The 19,720-nt window shown below is 38.7% G+C and overlaps 1 protein-coding gene across 2 annotated transcripts in view; it reads left to right on the forward strand.

The window, feature by feature from the left end:
• The window catches only part of myo10l1 (myosin X, like 1), a 43,872-nt gene that overhangs the window by 11,685 nt on the left and 12,467 nt on the right, over positions 1 to 19,720 (forward strand). For both annotated transcript variants that reach the window (XM_008399743.3, XM_008399744.3), the window contains exons 2-23: positions 1,830 to 1,928; positions 10,966 to 11,124; positions 11,739 to 11,926; positions 12,748 to 12,882; positions 13,403 to 13,527; positions 13,677 to 13,690; positions 13,793 to 13,877; positions 14,403 to 14,509; positions 14,712 to 14,841; positions 14,933 to 15,051; positions 15,151 to 15,297; positions 15,488 to 15,588; positions 15,680 to 15,746; positions 15,842 to 15,934; positions 16,018 to 16,086; positions 16,175 to 16,257; positions 16,949 to 17,051; positions 17,286 to 17,366; positions 17,483 to 17,607; positions 17,708 to 17,825; positions 18,714 to 18,820; positions 18,922 to 19,186. In XM_008399743.3, the coding sequence (XP_008397965.2) occupies positions 1,830 to 1,928; positions 10,966 to 11,124; positions 11,739 to 11,926; positions 12,748 to 12,882; positions 13,403 to 13,527; positions 13,677 to 13,690; positions 13,793 to 13,877; positions 14,403 to 14,509; positions 14,712 to 14,841; positions 14,933 to 15,051; positions 15,151 to 15,297; positions 15,488 to 15,588; positions 15,680 to 15,746; positions 15,842 to 15,934; positions 16,018 to 16,086; positions 16,175 to 16,257; positions 16,949 to 17,051; positions 17,286 to 17,366; positions 17,483 to 17,607; positions 17,708 to 17,825; positions 18,714 to 18,820; positions 18,922 to 19,186 (2,520 nt within the window). The remainder of the gene's footprint in view (positions 1 to 1,829; positions 1,929 to 10,965; positions 11,125 to 11,738; positions 11,927 to 12,747; positions 12,883 to 13,402; positions 13,528 to 13,676; positions 13,691 to 13,792; positions 13,878 to 14,402; positions 14,510 to 14,711; positions 14,842 to 14,932; positions 15,052 to 15,150; positions 15,298 to 15,487; positions 15,589 to 15,679; positions 15,747 to 15,841; positions 15,935 to 16,017; positions 16,087 to 16,174; positions 16,258 to 16,948; positions 17,052 to 17,285; positions 17,367 to 17,482; positions 17,608 to 17,707; positions 17,826 to 18,713; positions 18,821 to 18,921; positions 19,187 to 19,720) is intronic.

The following is a 19,720-nucleotide window of genomic DNA, read 5'->3' on the forward strand; positions in this document are numbered from 1 at the left end:
GGATTGAAGAAGACTATAAAAACAAGGGTTCAACAAGAGGAGTTCATGCTTTGCAAAAAGCAAGCCTCCAAATAGACTCTGTCACCCTTAATCCCTTCATCTCTTACTCTAATCATTTGTGTTTAGTAAACTACTGCAGACTCTATGAATGGATTCCCTGGGCTTCTTTAACATTGGAGCTTATGGGAGCATGGAAAAAGTTGGGAGAAAGAGAAAAACGCCCAGCGAACAGGAAGAAAAAGTAACATGAAAATGAACGAAGGAAACGCTTTCCAGGCAGTTCTGGGGGTGTGGGACCATCTGTTCCTGAAACAGTTCACTTCCACTCGTCTGCTGTCCGTTTGATTCAGATGCACACATCTGATTTCCTCTGAGGAAACATTAAATGTTGGCTGGAGTTGTTTACGAGCTTAAAAGGGATACCAAGGATGGTCTTTCAGTACCACTGACAGTAACTATTAAAAATATTCACTTTTTGTTTTTTACATATTTACATTTTACATCTGCAAATTTCAGTGGGATTTGGGATGTGAGAGACAAACAGAGTGTACAACTTAGTTTGGAAGTAGAAGATAAATATATACATAATACATAATACATAGTTTTTAGCATACAGTATATTTAAATAAAGGAAATAAAACATTAAAGATGTGGTATTAGTTTTCGTCCACACAGTGGGCCCAAAAATTACACCTATGTTTCAACAAAGAATGAATAAACTTCCTTGTGTGAAGTAGATGAAAGACAGTGATGGGAATAAAATTAAAATAAATATTTTTAATGAAAAGATAAAGGTCTACAACCCAACAATTGAAGGCCATAATTACTTGCCATAGAAAAAGATCAAAATGAATATGTGAAAATGTGATTGGCTTTCTTTTTTTTCCAATACAATGCATTTATAATTACATCGATCTTTGAGCAAATCAATTATTTTACAAAATTGTGATCAATTATGCCAGTATTTCTAAAGATCTACATGTGCTTTTCTTAAATAGAAAAAGATATAAGATGAAACATCCTAAGAATCATAAAATTGAAGATAATTTGCGATTGTGCATCCAGTAACTAGTGTGAATTCACAAACAAATTCCACATGAATAAGCACCTAAACTTCTGCCTGTTCACTTCATCTGCGTCACACAATTCATGTAATGTGTGTGCCTATAAACGCTAAAATATTGTTCTTATTTGTCACGCGTCCTGAAATAGTTTTCGCTCATCAAAAAATCATTGGGATCACGTCTGTTTTGCCCCAAAAATCTGAATTTAAAACTATCTGACATAATTTGTGACACATGATTGAGCAGCATAAAATATTCAGTGCCTTTGCAGCGCTCTAAACTGCATGAGGTCTATTACTTTGCACGGATCTATTTTCTGCTCCCAAATGTTTACCTCCTCTTTAGGTCAGAGGTCAGTGATTTTCTGAAACACAGCATCATCTGTGCTGAGAGGTCAGAGAAGATCACACTTCCTCTAAGAATAGAGGAAGTGTTTTAAACACTGTTGCTTGGCCAGATGTTGGTCTGTCGTTGTCTATTTTGCACATCTGTCTCCCTCAGCATGTGGACAGAGTCGTATGTCTCGCTGGGCTCTGTCAGTCAACAATCCTTTTCCATTTTCTGTTTTCTTTTTTGAACACATCAGTTCATTTTTCACTAAAACTTACCCCAGGCCTTAATTTCACTCACTGGCTGCTTTCCAGTTGAGTTCTGTTGTCAGCAGAGAGTGCTGTACTTCAGTTAAGCGGGAAATCTTTGCGTAGACCCTCCTTGTGTTTGCTACAGTGCTTAACCTCAGTATTTGTGTGTTTCTTTGCAATCCAGGGGGCCCGAGTTTGGGTCAGGGAGAAGGAGCAGCTGCTCCCAGCCACTGTCAACTCCTGTGGAGATGGAACCCTGGTGGTCACAACGGACTATGGAGAGGTAAGGAGGAGTATGCGGCGAGCGGCAGCGCCTGCACCTTTGCTTACAGAATATTCAATGCGATGGTGAAACTGCTGTGTCGTTTCATCCCGTCTTTGCTGATCAATACAAACCGCTGGCCCTAATGCGGCACGTTTCTGCCCCACTTCCCTCCTCCTCCTCTTCGTCCTCATACATATTCAGGATTCATCTCTGGCTCACATTCAGCCTTCAGAGGAGAGCTGAGACAGATAAAATAATCATTCTAGAAGAAACCAGCAGTTTATTAAGACGATAGCACAAAGAAACTAATTTATTTCTTTGATTTATTTCAAGAAGTAAAAAGTGAAGAAAATAGTTTTCCATTCAGCAAACAATGAAGGTTTTGCAACTCTCATCATAAGTCAAAGAACATGTTTCTAAAAAAAAAAAAAAAACTTTATTGATGCATGAATGGTCCAAAGATAGTAGGAGTTTTCTTAAAATACATTGATTGGTGCATTTTTAATGCTATGATCTCCAACAAGATTCCCAGGGTACTTAGTGTAAAAATAAGCCCAAACCATCACAGATTCTCCAACAATTCTTAGTCGACACAAGGAGCATTTCCACATAGGTATTTATTTCACACCAAACCCACCTGCAATGTTTGTGGCCACAAATTCAATCTCGACTTGAACTTTGAGATTGAACTTTTTAAATCAGATCACGTTTTCCAAACGCCACGTTCATGTTCATAATGGCAGGACAGAAAAGGCTTTCTCACGGCATTTTTCCAGAACAATCATTTGGAATTGGAGATGGTTTTTATTGGTTGTTCCTGAGATTTGATGACTCCAAGTTGTTGGTCTTTCCTTTGGACACAGAGACAAACATCTCTGTCATTGCAGTGAACAAGAAAGTCGTGAAACGCTAGATTTTATTAACCTCTGGTTAACGTAAAAAAAACAAAAAAAAAACTAATATAAATAAAGAAATTCTTCAGTTGCATTTATTTTACGTGGATTGATTTGGGCTCCAGCAGTTTTTCCCGTTGTGCATCTTATTAAAATCTAATTTAAGCAGGTAAACTGAGGGAAAAATAAATTAATTAACACAAGGGAGTTGAACTAAGTCTAAAAAAACCCCAAACAAACTACAAACCCAGGGGAAAAGTACAACACTGATCTAATTAGAGAATCTGAACCTATAGGGCAACACCATTGTAACAATAATTCACTTTGAAATATGAACTTAAATATGGCAGGACATAAAAGTACAAACCAAAACACAAACACCTGTACATCATGACAACAAGATAAAGTTATTTTAAAGCTTTATACTCACCTTTAGCAAAGGCACTAAAATATCTGCATCTCTATGAAGACTTCCCAAATCCATATATTCTACATCAGCTTATGAAATATGTCCACAATAAGCCTTGAAATGAATGTTTGGGGACGTATTTTGCTGTCAGAACACCCACTGGCAGCACTTAAAGAACAAGGCGATGATGGATTTAATGTCTTTGAAGTTACAGTTGTGAGACTCTCTGTTATTAATGTGCAATTAATTCATGTTTTCGTGGCCTTTCAAACCACCCTAAAAGGCCGAGCGTTTTGATGCTGCTGCTTTGATTTTACGGTGTGGTGGTGCAACAAGGACGGCGAGGCGTTTCCCAAAATAGCGGATATGGGAACAAGCGTTCTCCTTGCAGTAGATTATCCGCTGCCAACCCAACCCCCATCCAGCTCTGCTTACATCCTCGTGTTCCTGCTCTCTGCCAGCGGCTGGTGTTTAAATGTTGCCTCTGCAGGAGAACGTGAATATTTGATAGGGAGTCAGCAGGACTGGGGGCTATACCCTGGTACAACAGGCTCTCACCAATGCGGTCCAGATCCATCCCCGCTGTTTTTAGCTTGACGTTCTCCTGCTTGGTTGGGAATGCGCAAATGACCCCGTGGGCCACAGAGGCATGTGACCCCTGCAAACATCCTGCTGCTAAAGAGCATAAAGCAGCTTAATCTTTAACAGCATTTATAGCTTCAGGTGTTTGTGATATTTTTAAGTTGGACCCAATGTGCAGTTTCTCTGTTTTAGAAACTGCAGCCATAAAACTTAGAAGTACACACAAGATTAAAACCCGCCATATAAAGACATGCAGGTTGCTGAAAAAAATGTGTACAAGAAATGACAAATGGACGTTAAATTATGGGAAGACAATGTAAACTTCAAATCAGATCTGATTAAATCTGCTCTTCTTTTAGAGCAGGGGTCTTTAGCCCATCCGCCATGGTTGTTAGTAGCTTTTTCAAAAATCTACAAGGAAATGAGCAACAATTTTTAGTTTAACCCTAAAATCATTGTAGCATTTTAATTCGATAATAAAACAAAAGATGCATGTATATGTTTCAAAAGCTGATAAGACTTTTTCCCCCCAAGGGTCAGGTATGTTTTGGAGCTATTTAGAAATTTAATTTAGTGGAAACAAGGCTTTTTAGATTGCAACGGGACGATGATGCTTGTTTTAAAGTGAAGTTTGTCACCAAAATCTTTTCTAAATAAATTCAGGAACACTTAACTCTCATTTCATCTCATTTTGCTTTAAAATGAAGTTTCTCTGTCATCACCTGTAGCTGATTATCATAAGGACTTAAGAACGAAAGGACCCAAAGCAAACATGTTTTCCATTTTCCCCTTCTCTTTAACATAGATATATCTCACAGAGTTATGACGATGGATCTGATCTGATTAGTTTAATGAATATGTGATAAAACTGGGTCAGCAAAAAAAAAAAAAAAAAGAAAATCAGATGAAGTCAGTATTATAGCTTTAGAGATAATGGAAAAAAAATAATTAAAATTAAAATATATTTTTCCTGATTCAGAATAATTTTAAACTCAGTTGGAAGTGTTTCTTCCAAACTTTTTGATAAAAATCACACATTCTGCTTTTTCTATTGAACAGCCTGTTGATAAGGTTGCTATGGTTACTGTCGGCAACAACATAGTCACCTCATCACTGCTTTATTCTGTGCGTCTGCATTTTATTAGAAGCGTTTTATGATGAACGTAAGCCTCACTCACGGACCTGCATGCAGAAACGCAGCCTGCGGCTGCGGCTGCGGCTGCGGCTGCGGCTGCGGCTGCGGCTGCGATGAGTTACGTTTTGAGTGACCCGGATTTAAACAGAGAGCCGACATGAGGACAAAAACGGCTGCAGGGATGTATTAGCTCATGTTCACAGACAGAACTTCCACACGGCAGACAAAATACGGCCTAAAATACACAGAGTGAAAACTGTACGCATGACTTTTATTCTGCATATATAAAAATGAACACTGTCTTGTCTACTGACCCATTTTCTTCTCCAAGGACTCACAGCTTTTGACCCTGAGGGGATTTAGGAGTTACACAGTTGTTGTGCTTCAAATGATGAGATGAATATATGCTTCTAAATTTCTGCTTCCCAGTCTGATGCTCAGACAGATACGAAACTCTGCAAAGTGAATCTCTTGTGAGGCAGAGAGGTTTTAATCACCTTTAACTCTTGACGCTTATTGCAAAATCAGACTTTCTTTGCCTTCGCTTTGGGGGCCTCTGGACTCGATAAAGACTTGGTAAAACATCGGCTATTTACCGTTTAGCATTTCCTCTGAAAACAGAAAAAAAACAACAGCAGTTTTAGTTTTTAGATGGATTTATTCAGCAACTGCTTGCATCTAAAACTGTACAAAAAGGTTTGAATCAATGTAAAGCAAGTTCTCCGCTCCTAACCGGTCAGGTGGAGGCCCGAGGGATCAGGACCAAGGTCAGTGATGAGACCTGCCTCTGCGTACAGTGCTGCGTGATACTGAATCCCTCCTCTGCCGAGCAGAATGTAGGTCACTGTGCCCACGGCACTCCTCTCCCAGCCTTTCCATTTTTATCTCTCAGGCCCGCTCTCGCTCACTCTTGCTGCAGCTAATATGTGAAGTCAAATGAAGAGGCTTGTCTCCCTCGGCTCTGCTCCTGAATCATGCAAAGCAGCATTAAACATCAGAGAGCTTTATGGCGAAAGTCCACACACGGAAAGTGCATGAGTGTTTCCACAAATCAGGTTGAGAGGGAAGTAATTTTGGAGAAAAGAAGCAACAGGAGATAGTAAAGGGATTAAATGTGTTGTGCAGGAAAGGGGCTATTCAATAGATATTCAACAAAAATAACTGTGTTGGGAAAAAAAATGCAAAAATATATATATAAAAAAAATCAAAAGGTGCATGGTTTTGTTAAAAATACGCATTAAGTTCACTTTTAGCAGTTTTTTTGTCAACATCCTACCTCTTGACTTGTAAATATTTGCTTCTCAACCTCGCAAAAAGTTCTCCAGATGTTTTAGATTTTCTTCCTAAGCCCTGCTTTGGTGATCCCACAAATTTTCTGTCAGGTTTAGATCAGACTGGATCAGAGTCCAGGAAACTGAAGGTCACCAAACCTTTAATTTTCCTTTCATTGAGTCATTCAGAGACTTGTGAACCGAAGTATACCTAACTCTATCCGTCTTGACAGAAACTCAATTTCTTACTGTTTCTGTTGAAGAACAAACATGATCGGTATCATCAACATAAGTGTGTTAATTTCACACAAAATATTTTTAAGAAAAAAAAATAGATGAAAAGTAGGTGAAGTATGTGCTGCTTCTTTCGACAACTTTTGTTTTTTTGCAAATAAAATGAAGATAAAAATAAAATAAAATGTATGTATTTATATGTTTATGTTTTATCCACAATATTTTCTGTGGCTCGGCTTTGTAGCATGTAGATTATTAATGATACATTAGCCATTTTTAATTTTTTTTATTAGAGTTTACTTTCGTTTTCATGCTAATAGAGGGATTTATCAGAGTTGCTTCTTCTTTCTCTCCTCTGCTGATTATCCTGTTTCCCCCTGACCAGTCTAAAGTGTTTTCTCTCCTCACCTTCATAATAAATTATTAAACGTGAAGTGCTCATTTTTAGACTCTCTGAGTTGTAGACCTTAATGTGTGTACCCGCTTGTCACAGACATGAGTTTGAGAGTTCTTGTTACTTTTTCTGGGTGTTAAAATGAAACACGAATCTATTACCAGAATATGTGTCGAATCCCACCAGAGGGCAAAAAAAAAAAAAAAAATAGGAAGACATCTTAAGAAATCCCTTTTTATGTCCTACTGCAGCTGCTTTTTAATTCCTGAGTCTTTGACATACTTTCCCACTTTAAAGTGTCTTGTCTTCTTTCACAGAATCACTTGCCTGTGGGTTGTCCTGAATTACGTAAATTTCTCAAGTGGGATTTTCAAGCCCTGGTTAGTTGAAAACAAATTCGACTCTGCCACAGGAAGCAGAATGACACATTTATTGGTGCAAAAAGCCTCACAATTCAGCTTCCATTGATCACAAATTGACCACTGACAGTTTTATTATTACCTTTACCAACTCCTTTCGAATAAATTAAACTAAAATATGTTTTATATGATTTACTTTAAGTCGATCAGTTGGAACATCTATTTTGTACTTCACCACTTTCTGTGTCCCTGAGACAATCTGAAGGATCTATCATGCTGTGGGCTATAAGAGCCTGGCTCTAGTGTATGGCATCATGATTTCTTAGAAATACTGGAGAATTTAAGTAAAATTTAGGCCGGCTCTCTTAAAAGACTGAATCCAGTGGTGTCTATAAATGCAGCAAGCATTGTATTCAAGTACTTGAGGGTGTTGTTAATGCTTTTACTCCATATATTGCCAAGGCAACCCCCAGCATGGACTTTTAAACGCGCTTGTGCAAATGGCTGACAGATTTATGAAAAATTAATGATAAGAAAAATCTACGTGTTAAACACAGTGAAGAGATTTTCCCACACAAGTTGCTTCCTTGTCACTAATAGGAAGCCTGTCGGCTGAGGTGGCGTTGCTCCTGTGTGGCCAAAGACAAATTCACTGTGACAGAGCTGAGGGAGTGCAGGACCTCATGTGACCCAGATGTCTTCACGATCTGCTGCATGAGAAACCTGGTGCCACTTTTAAGCAAAGAGCCCAAAAACGTCAGAATAATTTAAATTATCTGTAGATGTAGAATGTAAAGTTTCCTGTATAAAGCTTTTATATCTGGAATCTTCTCTGTAGAATATGAAATACACAAATCCTATTTCAGCATGATTGAAAGGTTATTTCTTTTTGATAGTAACTATTTGATATCGCCTAATGTGTGAATTATCTAGTTATAAGTCTTGTTAGTGTCATTATAATCACAAACAACCTCACGTAGCAGATGCAAAGGGTCAAATATATGACCTGCAAATAATTTGGAATGAATAAAAGATAGAAAATAATTGCTGGATGCTTTACCTTATAATGCCAATATGAGTATTTTGCATATGTCATGAGTAGACACTTTGAAGGACTCAGGAAGACGGGAGGCATACTGAAATCTACGAAGTCCAGTGTCCAAGGGGAAACTGAAATCTGAATAAATAAATCCTTATACACAAAGAACAAAACACAAGTCAAAATGTATGGCAACATCTTAACAAGAGAAATAAACTGAGCAAGGCAAGATTTTTAGAACACAAATAAATAATTGTGACAGTATTCAAATAATACTAAGCATAAATAAACTAAGATTTTTAATGCATTTTGTCAAAAAGGCTTGCTAAAATGTGATGAGTTGGGTTTCACATTTGAAAGTTGGGTTTCACATGTGGTTGCAGTCAACTTTTTTGTTGATTTAGTGTGTGTGGAACATTGTTCTCTCTACTTTTCCTATAAAGTACTCTGTAGTGCATGATTATCTAATTCAAATGCTTGAGAGTGATTGTTCAATAACAGCCTGAGGTCCCAGACTGAGCCATTAGGCTTTCAGACAGTCTATGATACACACATTACTTTTAAAGAGTAATAGATCAGGAAGTCTGGAAGTAAAGAAGCAGTAGATGATTAAAGACAGCTACTGGAAATGTTTTTTGTTCAGAAATTGAAAAAAAAAACCTCAATTAAAAAATATATCTTGGAACTACAACATATCAGTTTATATACAGTGTGGGAGAAGAAGAGAAGATGGATTAAGGAAGAGTAACAAACAAAAGAAAATAAGGATAAAGGACTCAGAAGTGATTTCAGAGACAAAAACAGAAACAAAGAAAGAAATTAAGAGGATGGGAGAATTATTTAACAGAGTGAGAGCTCATAGTGAGCAAGGCAGCGTGCAAAATCTTTGCAGAACAATTGATGTTAGAGACATCAAGACAACACGGTCCAGCTGTAACGTTGCAGCTGCCAAAACCCTTTGACCAGAAGGCATGTCAGTGCATCTCACGTCTCATAGAACCGTGAACATCACACAGATCAGACACTGATTAATTAATACATTAACACAAAGCTCACACATAGATACACAGACTGCTTTCTGGTCACGTTAGGGTCTAATTGTGAAGTTTTTATGAAGTAACTTTAGGTAAATCTACAAAAGCTGATGCAGGTCATATGCAGATGCTTTTATTTGCAGCAGATTTACTTTGTTTTCAGAGAAGCTCCAAGAAGTGGGAACAATTCAATACATGCTTTCATGTACATCAATTGACACAGGAATGTTAATGTGTCAGTTTAAATGTGTGACATTTTTTAGTTTCACCCTGGTTTATTGATTTTTTTTTCTTTTTTATGTCTTTTCTTTTGTTTTCATTACTACCAATTAGGTTTTGATTTAGAAAAGCTGAGGTGAGAGGGTTAAGTTTAACCTATAAATGTCTATAAATGAAAAACTTAAAGATAAATTATATTTTTGAGCATCTTCTTCAATAGCACTTTTCGTACTTGCAGTAGGAAGATGTTAAATCACAGTGAGCTTGCACAAAAGTGAATAAATCCCCAGAAATGGTGGATGACTAATCTCCAGTTTTAGATGATTTAAACTACTTGAAACAAATTAAATTGAAAATGTGTGTAATGTGTCGCAGTTTTCTCAGCTCTTTTCCCTGATTGCAGTGTTGCTGTCAACTTCTAATGTAAGCCTACAGTAATCTTTCCTCTCCAATGGAAGAAGAGGAATATTTAGGGAATATTTAGGTCAATTTATCACAGCTGAGTGAAGAAGCCCAGCAACTTTGTAGGTTAGACCATCATCTGCGTTTACCCACAAACTGGACATGAAATATCTATGATAGCTTGACATTTACAAATAAAAAAAAAAGAGTATGCAAACTGCAGAAATGTGCATGCATATAGGCTAAAAACATCATAATCACACACAATTAGCAAATGATGACATGTTGATTTTTTGGGAGTGGTCCGCCATACAGCAGCTCTTCACCAAAAAAAAGAAAAAGCTGTAAGTGGGGTGAAATAGATAAATTTAGGAACAGTCTGCGTGCCTATGGCAAGCCCTGCTGTTACTCTCCACAGACTACCAACACATCTGTTCCTACAGTGCACACACAGAGTCACACACACTCACAGGGCGAAGGCTTGCTGTGTGTCATATCAGCAACCCTGTATTGTAAATGGCATGGTTTCTATTTTCAGACGAGCTGATTTCAGTGAAATAGGTGAGCGACCTTCAAGCTGAAACAGAACAGCAGTTATCTCCAATATCTCTGTTTGTGTGCGTGTGTGTGGGTGTGTGTGTGGGGGGAGACGGGGGGGTGTTGTCCGGACACGGGGATCCGTAGTAACATTGTTTGCATGCCTGACCTGAATTCGCACCGAGCTGCTTTCACCTGTCAGATCCCACCACATCAGATCTGTTACACTTCCTCTCGTCTTCTCTCTTCCCTCCCCACTTCTCCACTTTCCCCTACACTGTTCTGTTGCCATAGTGATGGATGGCATAAAGGAGACTGGGGTCTGAGCCAAAACCGCTCTGTATTGTCATGAAATGGGTCTAAAAAAAGCGACTCTTGGAACGCTGGCATCTGTTGTTGTTCTAAAAACAACATCCTTAGACTGTAATTATCAAGCAGTAGCACCAACAAGAAAAAGGGATCAGATTTGTAGATGATTTTGTTTATGGATTTTGCTTTAACCTTAACATGGTGATGCGAGACAGTTTGTGTGCCTCCTTGTGTGCAGGTGTGTTACCTACAGCAGGCCGAGGTCACCAGGGAGCGGGTGTATGCGATGCACCAGTCCAGCATCGACGGGGTGGAGGACATGTCGGCACTGGCTGAGTTGCATGAGGCTGCAATCATGCACAACCTTTACCAGCGCTACCAAAAGGATAACATTTACGTAAGTCAGGTCATCCCGGTTGCTGACGTACGTGCAAGACGGTGTCTGCTCTGCATAAGCAACTTTATCGCGCAAACACAAACGCTTTATTAGAAAGAAATTGGGTAAAAATGTGAGAAAAGGTAGAGAAGATTTTCTGTATGTACAAACAGACTAACCACCATTTAAACCTATTAGGAGGTTAGTTATCTTGAGGTTATTTTTTGTGATTTTAGGTGACAAAAAGCAGGGCTGAAAATGATAATATTGATGTTTTAACAATAAAAAATAAAGTAACAGTAGCAGTATTCACCCATTTAGTGAGTAGAGTCCTGCTCTGTGTAATATATTCTCTTCTGTTTAGACCTCGACAAGTTATATTTACATTCTTGGAAGATTTAGGTTTAATTAAATATGTTTCGTCTAGGTGAAAGCAATGTAACCAAAGTCCGAACTTAAATCAGTTTGAAAAAATAACAAGGAGGCTTTCGAACCTCAAAGAATTATGGATGGGTTCAGAAAGCTGTATTAATCCAAATGTTCCATTTATTATTGAGCGGCGTATCAAGGCTTTTCAAGATGGCTTTAAAAAACCCCCAAAAGAATCAGAAACTCTTCTTCTTGTCTGTTCTCAGACCAATATTGGAAGTATCCTGGCTGCTGTCAACCCATATAAACAGATCCCAGGGTTGTACGATCTGGACAGAGTGGACTTGTACTCCAAGCACCATCTGGGGGAACTCCCGCCGCACATTTTTGCCGTGGCCAATGAATGTTATCGCTGCATCTGGAAACGCCACGACAGTCAGTGTGTCCTCATAAGGTGAGTCGATGGTTCAGATCATATCGCTGGGTTGCATCGGACGCATACTCTTTGAACCTTTTCGCATTTAGTCTACAACTACGAACTAGACTTTTATGATTTTATCTACCGGATCAAGACAAAGACGTTTTGGACAAATAAAAATCTCTGAAGGAAAGCTTGCATATATATTCAACCCCATTTTGAAATGATACAAAGCCAAGTCAAATAAATAGCCTTTTGTAGACACAAAGCGGGGTCGACAAATGCTGACATACAGCTCAGCGTGAAAGACATGGAGATTCTACGAATACTTAATCTGGGTGGCTAAAAAACAGATGCGTGCCACACTTTTCAGATCTGTTAGTAAACAATTTTGAAAACCAAGGACACTTTTTCTTCCACTTTTCAACAACATGCCACTTTGTATTGAAAAAAGGTAAGAAACTTAATTAAAGACACTAAACTCGTTCTGTCGCTGCTGAAGAAACAAAACTGAAACATTAAAGTTTATGAATTGTTTCATCTTTTATTTAAATAATAAATAAATAAATAAATAAATAAATAAATAAATAAATAAATAAATAAATAAATAAATAAATAAATAAAATCCTTCACCACTGTATCAATATGGTTTGCAGCTAAATAGTCTGATCTGAGTGCTTTCAATTACCCTCAACGTTATGAAAAGTGACTGGAACCTAATGAAATATCTCAGAAGCAATCAAGCCCCTCTATCAATTAGATGACCAGACCTGTCGGAGATACTGGAATGTCACAGAAGGTCACTGGCTTTATAATTGGATTTGGGCTGTGTGCGTGTGTGTGTGTATGTTCTCCAGTGGTGAATCAGGAGCGGGGAAGACGGAGAGCACCAAACTGCTGCTGCAGTTTCTGTCGGTGATGAGCCAGAACTCGATCGCAGCTCCTCAGTCGGAGAGAACTACGCACGTGGAGCAGGCCATCGTTCAGAGCAGGTGTGAAACAAATGTTTTTACATTTTAATCAGCTGAGATTGTCATTCACCTTCATGTCTGCAGGTATTAACTGTTATTATTAATTAAACAAAGAGAGTGAAAATGTTCAGGCCTCTATGTATTTATATTTAAGACGCAGCTGCAAGATTTAGCAAGAGCTGCACAAAAACTAATTTCTGCAAACCTCAGGAAGTTGAAGTAGCACTATAAGGAAAAGGCAACTATGCATTCCTTATAATAATCTGAGAGATCAATAAAAGCAGACAGAAAATTAATTCAATGACTGCAGCAATGACTGAGCTATTGCTGCAAAAAAGTAGTCCTCCATGCTTTGCATTAAATATTTCAAATGCACCTTTTCTACTTTGACTTGAGTGAGTTTTGTGTAAAAAATGTCGATCCTTACAGGAAACACTGGAGATGATGGAGGTTCTATTGTCTGTCTTCCAGAAAGCTGAAGCGTTTTCTACATGCTCAGTAAAACAACATAAAAACAGGAGATTCTTGTTTCCTTTTTCAGTCCAATCATGGAGGCTTTTGGGAACGCAAAGACCGTTTACAACAACAACTCCAGTCGCTTTGGGAAGTTCATCCAGCTTCACTTCTCAGAGTGCGGCAACATCCAAGGAGGCTGCGTCATCGACTGTATCCATACTGTATGTCGTGGAACGACAGTTTTTTTTTTATGTTTATTTATTCTTTATTTTTATAGCACAATTCAGCAACAAGGCAGTATAATAATCACAAAAAAAATTTATTCCAGCCATAGTTGCTTCCTTGACTCTACCTTTCAGATTTACTGGAAAAGGTAAATATACGTTATATCTTTCAAGCCATTTTTTATTTTAAATGGAGTAATTAATCAATTTTTAAATATAATGGTAATTGAAATCTCTTTTTTTCTCTGTAGAACCGTGTGGTACGACAAAACCCGGGAGAGAGAAACTACCACATCTTCTATGCTCTGCTGGCAGGAGCCAGTAATGAGGATAAAAGTAAGTCCTCTAAATATTGACAAAGATCCTTTTTTTAATATACCGTACTTTTCGGACTATAAGCTGCTACTTTTTCCCCACGCTTTGAACCATGCGGCTTATAGCCCGGCGAGGCTTTTCTGTGGATTTTTCTTCAACCGCCAGGGGGCGCTTTAGCAGGAAGTGAATCATTGGAAGTCAAAATTAGAAATAAAAGAAGAAATTGCTAATTTTCATTTAGAACAAGCACATGCTAGCAGCAGGCACGGCGGAGAAATTTCTTGAAACTCATACTCCCTCATCATGGAAACCACACGAAAAAAAAGATTAAGCGTATGGCACAATAATTCCTCGTGGTAAAAAAGAAGTTTTATATTTTATGTGAAAAGCAAATTTTTGTGTTCCTGTATGCTAAAAGCTAAAAGCGGACTTATCAGCTTTTAGTCGTAACCAATTGGTCTAAACTGAGATGAAAAGCACATTTGACTTAATATGTTATTCTGAAAATAAAGTATGTACACATGAAGGTCTCGTATGTCTCTCCAGGTTTGTATTTCCTGGAGGAGCCTGCTGAATCTTTCCACTACCTCAGCCAATCAGGATGTCTGAAGGACAAGAGCCTGAATGACAAAGAACTGTACAACAGTGTTATGGTCGGTTATGTTCAATTAGCACGAAGAAGTAACGAATAGCGACCTTGCAAAAGTCTCAGCCTTTCTCAAATGTTATTTTTTTTCAAAATGTCAATATATCACCGTTTTTTGTATTTTGTTTTTAAAATAGAAAGCTTGTATTTATATAGTTTGTATATAAAAACATTGCTTTTATCTGTTTCATGCCATCGTCTTTGTGCAGGAGGCACTGAAGGTTTTAGGGTTTACAGAGGAAGAAATCAGAGACATGTTCAAGCTGCTGTCAGGAGTCTTGCAGCTGGGCAACATGGAGTTCATGCTCGCAGGAGGGGCTCAGATCACCACCAAGCAAGGTCAGGCTGTCGCTCAGTTAGTTTAAAATGATTCAGAAAGTTTAGGGTCAAGTTTGAGTAACTTCAGAAACGTGTTCTCTTGCGCTTCCAGTGGTCAGTAATGCCAGTGAACTGTTGGGTCTGGATGCCTTCCAGCTCTCCGAAGTCCTGACTCAGCGATCCATAATCCTCAGGGGAGAGGAAATCTGTTCCCCTCTCACTATTGAACAGGTCAGGGACATAAATGCATTCTCCTCCCCCACTTTTGATTGATCTCCCTCAGACATTCACACAGACATTCGTCCTTACTCTTTTTCTACATCACTGCAGGCCATCGATTCCAGGGACTCTGTCTCGATGGCGCTGTACTCCCAGTGTTTCTCCTGGATCATCCTCAAGATTAACCAGAAGATCAAGGGAAAAGAAAATTTCAAATCCATTGGCATCCTTGATATCTTTGGCTTTGAAAATTTTGAGGTTAGAACTCAAACAATTCATCCTTCATAGATACAAACCATTTTGTTTACATAAAATCCCAATAAAATATGCTTATTATTGTGGTTAAATCGTAGGAAAAAATGCAAGGCATGCTGTATTTCAGGGATAATTTAGCATTTCCAAGCTTAATTGGACATGTATATTGATCAGAGGATGTGTTGATATGCAGGTGAATCGGTTTGAGCAGTTTAACATCAACTACGCCAACGAGAAGCTCCAGGCGTACTTTAACAAGCACATCTTCTCCCTGGAGCAGCTGGAGTACAACAGGTGATGCCGAAAAACGAGCCGTTGAGATTCAGCTCAAAACATGCTGCTCGTTTCATCAGTGTGTGACGGTTCGGATGCGTTTGTTACACAGGGAAGGAGTTCAGTGGGATGCCATCGACTGGATGGACAATGCAGAGTGTCTCGACCTCATAGAGAAGGTGTGAAACATTGCTGTTGATGTGTATGTAAAATGTTGATGTTGATTCTGTGATGCAGAGGCGGTTTGAACCGTTTTTGTTTTCCTCGATGTCAGAAACTTGGCCTGTTGGCACTTGTGAACGAAGAGAGCCGATTCCCCAAAGGAACAGATTTCACTCTGCTGGAGAAGTTGCACAGCAGACACTCTGTGAGTTATTTAATGCGCCACAGTTTAAACTACTTTGCTGCGTTTGTGTTGTAATTGCTGCACTTGTTGTCCGTTTCCTGCAGACAAACCCTTACTATGTGAAGCCCAGGGTTGCAGATCATCAGTTTGGGATCAAGCATTATGCCGGAGAGGTGAGCTACGGATAAATGAGCGGTTTTTAATGTTCGCAAATCTGCTCACGTAATTATTTTGACCGGGGGAAGTGTGTGTTTTGGGCAGGTGCTGTATGATGTGAGAGGCATCTTGGAGAAAAACAGAGACACGTTCAGGGACGACATCCTGAACATGCTCAAGGACAGCAGGTAGGAGATTTAAACTCTCAAAAACAGATCATTTTCTGTCAAACCGGGACATTTGAGGTACGCTCTGTATCTGTCTTTAAAATGACGAATGCCCCAGTCAGTATTTTCGATAATCTAACTCAACTCTTCAATGTTCCAGATGCCTTCTTATTCTGATCTTAAAGTAATAATTGCTGTGGCGTAATGATTATAAGCAATAGAAGATGAAAGAAACCTCTGAGGTTCACTTGAATCTTTAATATGACCAGATGTGGTCTACAAGAAAAATACAACAAGCATAAATTAATTCAAATGTTCATAATTTCTCCATAAGGAAACTCTACAAACACTTTCTAGACCCCAATAAGGGGAAGTAATTGACTAAAAGTTCTTAAACACAAAGAATATAATAAAAATGAAGTGTTTTTCTGGAGAGGTTGCTTTGAATTGTTGTTTTTCTTTTATTTATTATGGGTTATTTCTTGGTATTTATATGCTGTAACCTTGATTCGTTTCGCAACTCCTTTGGCCTGGTCCCCCTTCTTAAAGAGATTTCCGATCTTTCTGAAATATTTAATGAAAACAAGTAAAGGACTAATTATTTCTGTGGTTAATGGGCTTTGAATATGATATTTTCTTCTGTAAGTCATACAGACACAACCTGTAGCATTCCCACTGCCTAACTGAGCTCCTAGCGTTTCTTTTTTCTCAGGTTGGACTTCATCTACGACTTGTTTGAGAAGGTCGGCAGCAGAAACAATGAGGAGAAGATGGGGACAGCCAGACGTAAGCCCACAGTGAGCTCCCAGTTCAGGGTGAGTTATCGACTTTTGTTTCCTTTTATAGAGGAGACAGAGCGACGTCCGGTAATCAGAAACATAACTAAGGAATCAGCAATTGTTTATTTCGCAAAGTAGTTATTTTAATGGTTTATTGATTTATTATTTAAAGTGGTAAGTAATGAATTGTATTATTCTGTTACCAATGGGGCTGTTTTGCATTATGTGAAAAAAAAAAATCTATATCATTTCATTGCTTTGTCTCCCCAGGACTCCCTCCATGCTCTCATGGCCACACTTAGTGCATCCAATCCGTTCTTCATTCGCTGCATTAAGCCCAACATGGAAAAGGTCACTTTGTTTGTATCTGGGCATATCTTTCCTCTAATTGACATCAATCGTTTTCTCTCTCTATCGGGATTTATATTGTTTAGAGTCTCTAAACGTTGTTTATTCTGTCTGCGTAGAATCCGAACGTGTTTGACCCAGAAACCGTCCTGAACCAGCTAAGATATTCAGGGATGCTGGAGACGGTGAAGATCCGTCGCGCTGGATTCCCCGTTCGCAGAACATTCAAAGATTTTTTCTCACGGCACGTCTCCCTATCGTCTACACTCATCTAGAGTCTTTGTGTAGCTCTCTGCCGTGTTGTTTCTATTTTTGTCTCATACTGTGTCTTATTTTGGCGTCAGGTATAAAATCATCATAAACGACAAGGTGCCAGCAGCGGGGGACGACAAGAAAAGAAGCACTGATCTCTTAACTAAATATGATAAGACTAAGAAGGAGTGGCAGCTGGGAAAGACCAAGGCAAGTTTTTTGAAAGCTGAAAGATCCTTTGAGATTTTACATTTAATACTGGTCAGATAGTTGAAACCAGATATTTATATACACTGTATAAAAAGACATGTTACTTTTTGATGATGTCTGTTCTGATTGGTTCATTCACAACATTTGACTAATACAGAGTCAAAACTGTGGATGTATTTTTGAGGGAAAACCAGAAATTCATTATTTCTTGGTGTAACATCTTTCAAAAAAAATCAATACAAATGTGATTTTTGCAAATATCAGGAAGAGGAATTGCAGATCTCCACAAGTCTGGATACAATTTCCACATGCCTGAAGGTGCCTGAAGGTGTTTAGTGTCAAATGCAACAACCTCGTAAAGAAGTAGGCTGAAGCTTAGTGTGTCAAGGTGAAACAAATCCTGCACCAACATGCGCAGAAAGACTCAGAGAGGAGGAACTCCAGAAGAAGAGGGTCAAAGAGGTTAATTTTCTGATGACATGTCATTTGAAAAATCTGAATTTGAACTGATGACCTTCATCACACAATGAGGAGAAATGGCAAAACTTACAAGCATGACAACAAATCCCCACTGTGAAGTACGAGGATGCCTGTATCAGGTTGTGTGGGTGTTTTTCTGCAAGAGGGACTGGTGCACTTCACAAAATAGATGAAAAAATGTGAACCCAAGGTGCATCACCAAATTAGTTACAAAGTGGTTAAACCAAATTGTTTTGGTTTGACTGTCACAGAGCCGTGATCTTAGTGATCTTAGTCTCGTAGAGAGTTTAAGGGCAGATTTGAAAAGTTGTCTTTTGGATATTGCACTAAAAATCTATTTTCAGCTGTACATTCCAGGGAATGCTGAGAACCAATATTTTTCATATCTCTACTGTCTTGTTCCTGTAGGTGTTCATGAAGGAGTCTTTGGAGCAGCGTTTGGAGAAAGACAGAGATGAAATCCGGCGTCAAGCTGCCATGATAATCCGAGCCCATCTCCTCACTTTTTCTGCAAAGTAGGTGCCGTCCCAAATCGATGCTTTGAGGGATGATGGTGACTCCTCTCTGTTTGTACTGGTTCTAAGTGGTATTCCTCCCCCCTTGCTTTTCCTGACAGGAAGCGTTTCAAACAGGTTCGCTCCAGCATTGTTGTTCTGCAGAAGCACTTGCGGAGGCACGTCCAGCGCAGACAGTTCGTCAAGAAGCGCAGGGCGGCGCTGGTGCTGCAGAAACACAGGCGAGGGCAGGTGGCCCGCACCCGCGTTCGCAAACTCAGAGAGGAGAAGAAGAAGAGGGAAGAAGAGCAAAGGAAGGAGGAGGAGGAAGAGAAGAAGAAGTCGGGCGGAGAGGAAAACGAAGAGGTTAATGAAGACGATAAGAAGGTGAGAGGAAACAGAGGCAAGGACTGTGTTTTCAAGGGTTATTTGTTTTTGTCACACAGTTAGTCTGATTTGACAAAAACAACATTGCACATGTTCCATACTCTTTCTGTTTTTTGAATGATGGATAGAGCAGTGTTTTGTGAGAGATCCAAAATGTATTATATCCTAACCCAGATTTAACTATGGATATTGAGCTTTTTTAATGTTAACTGTAGGGCCTCCATAGGAAGTTGGATTAATGCTGTGCCTTTATTTATTAATACAGTGACTTTTATTCAGGATTTTTTAGATAAAATGAGGCTGAATCTATATTAATATCTTACTTTTTGGATTTGTAATTGTAAAAAAAAACAGAAGAAAACTTCCTTCCACTTAACAGTCATGCACTACTTTTACATTTTGCTTTTCTAATATAACCAATTGTAAAAAAAAAGAAAAGAGAAAGTGTTATAAATATTTTTGCAATGCACCTTTATCAGAAAAGTCAGACACAAACTAAAATACACCCAGTTATTGATGCTGTAGCTTACTATC

The sequence above is a fragment of the Poecilia reticulata genome, chromosome 22 (genome assembly GCF_904066995.2).
Source record: "Poecilia reticulata chromosome 22, P_reticulata-male-v2, whole genome shotgun sequence".
In the NCBI taxonomy this organism is placed as follows: domain Eukaryota; kingdom Metazoa; phylum Chordata; class Actinopteri; order Cyprinodontiformes; family Poeciliidae; genus Poecilia; species Poecilia reticulata.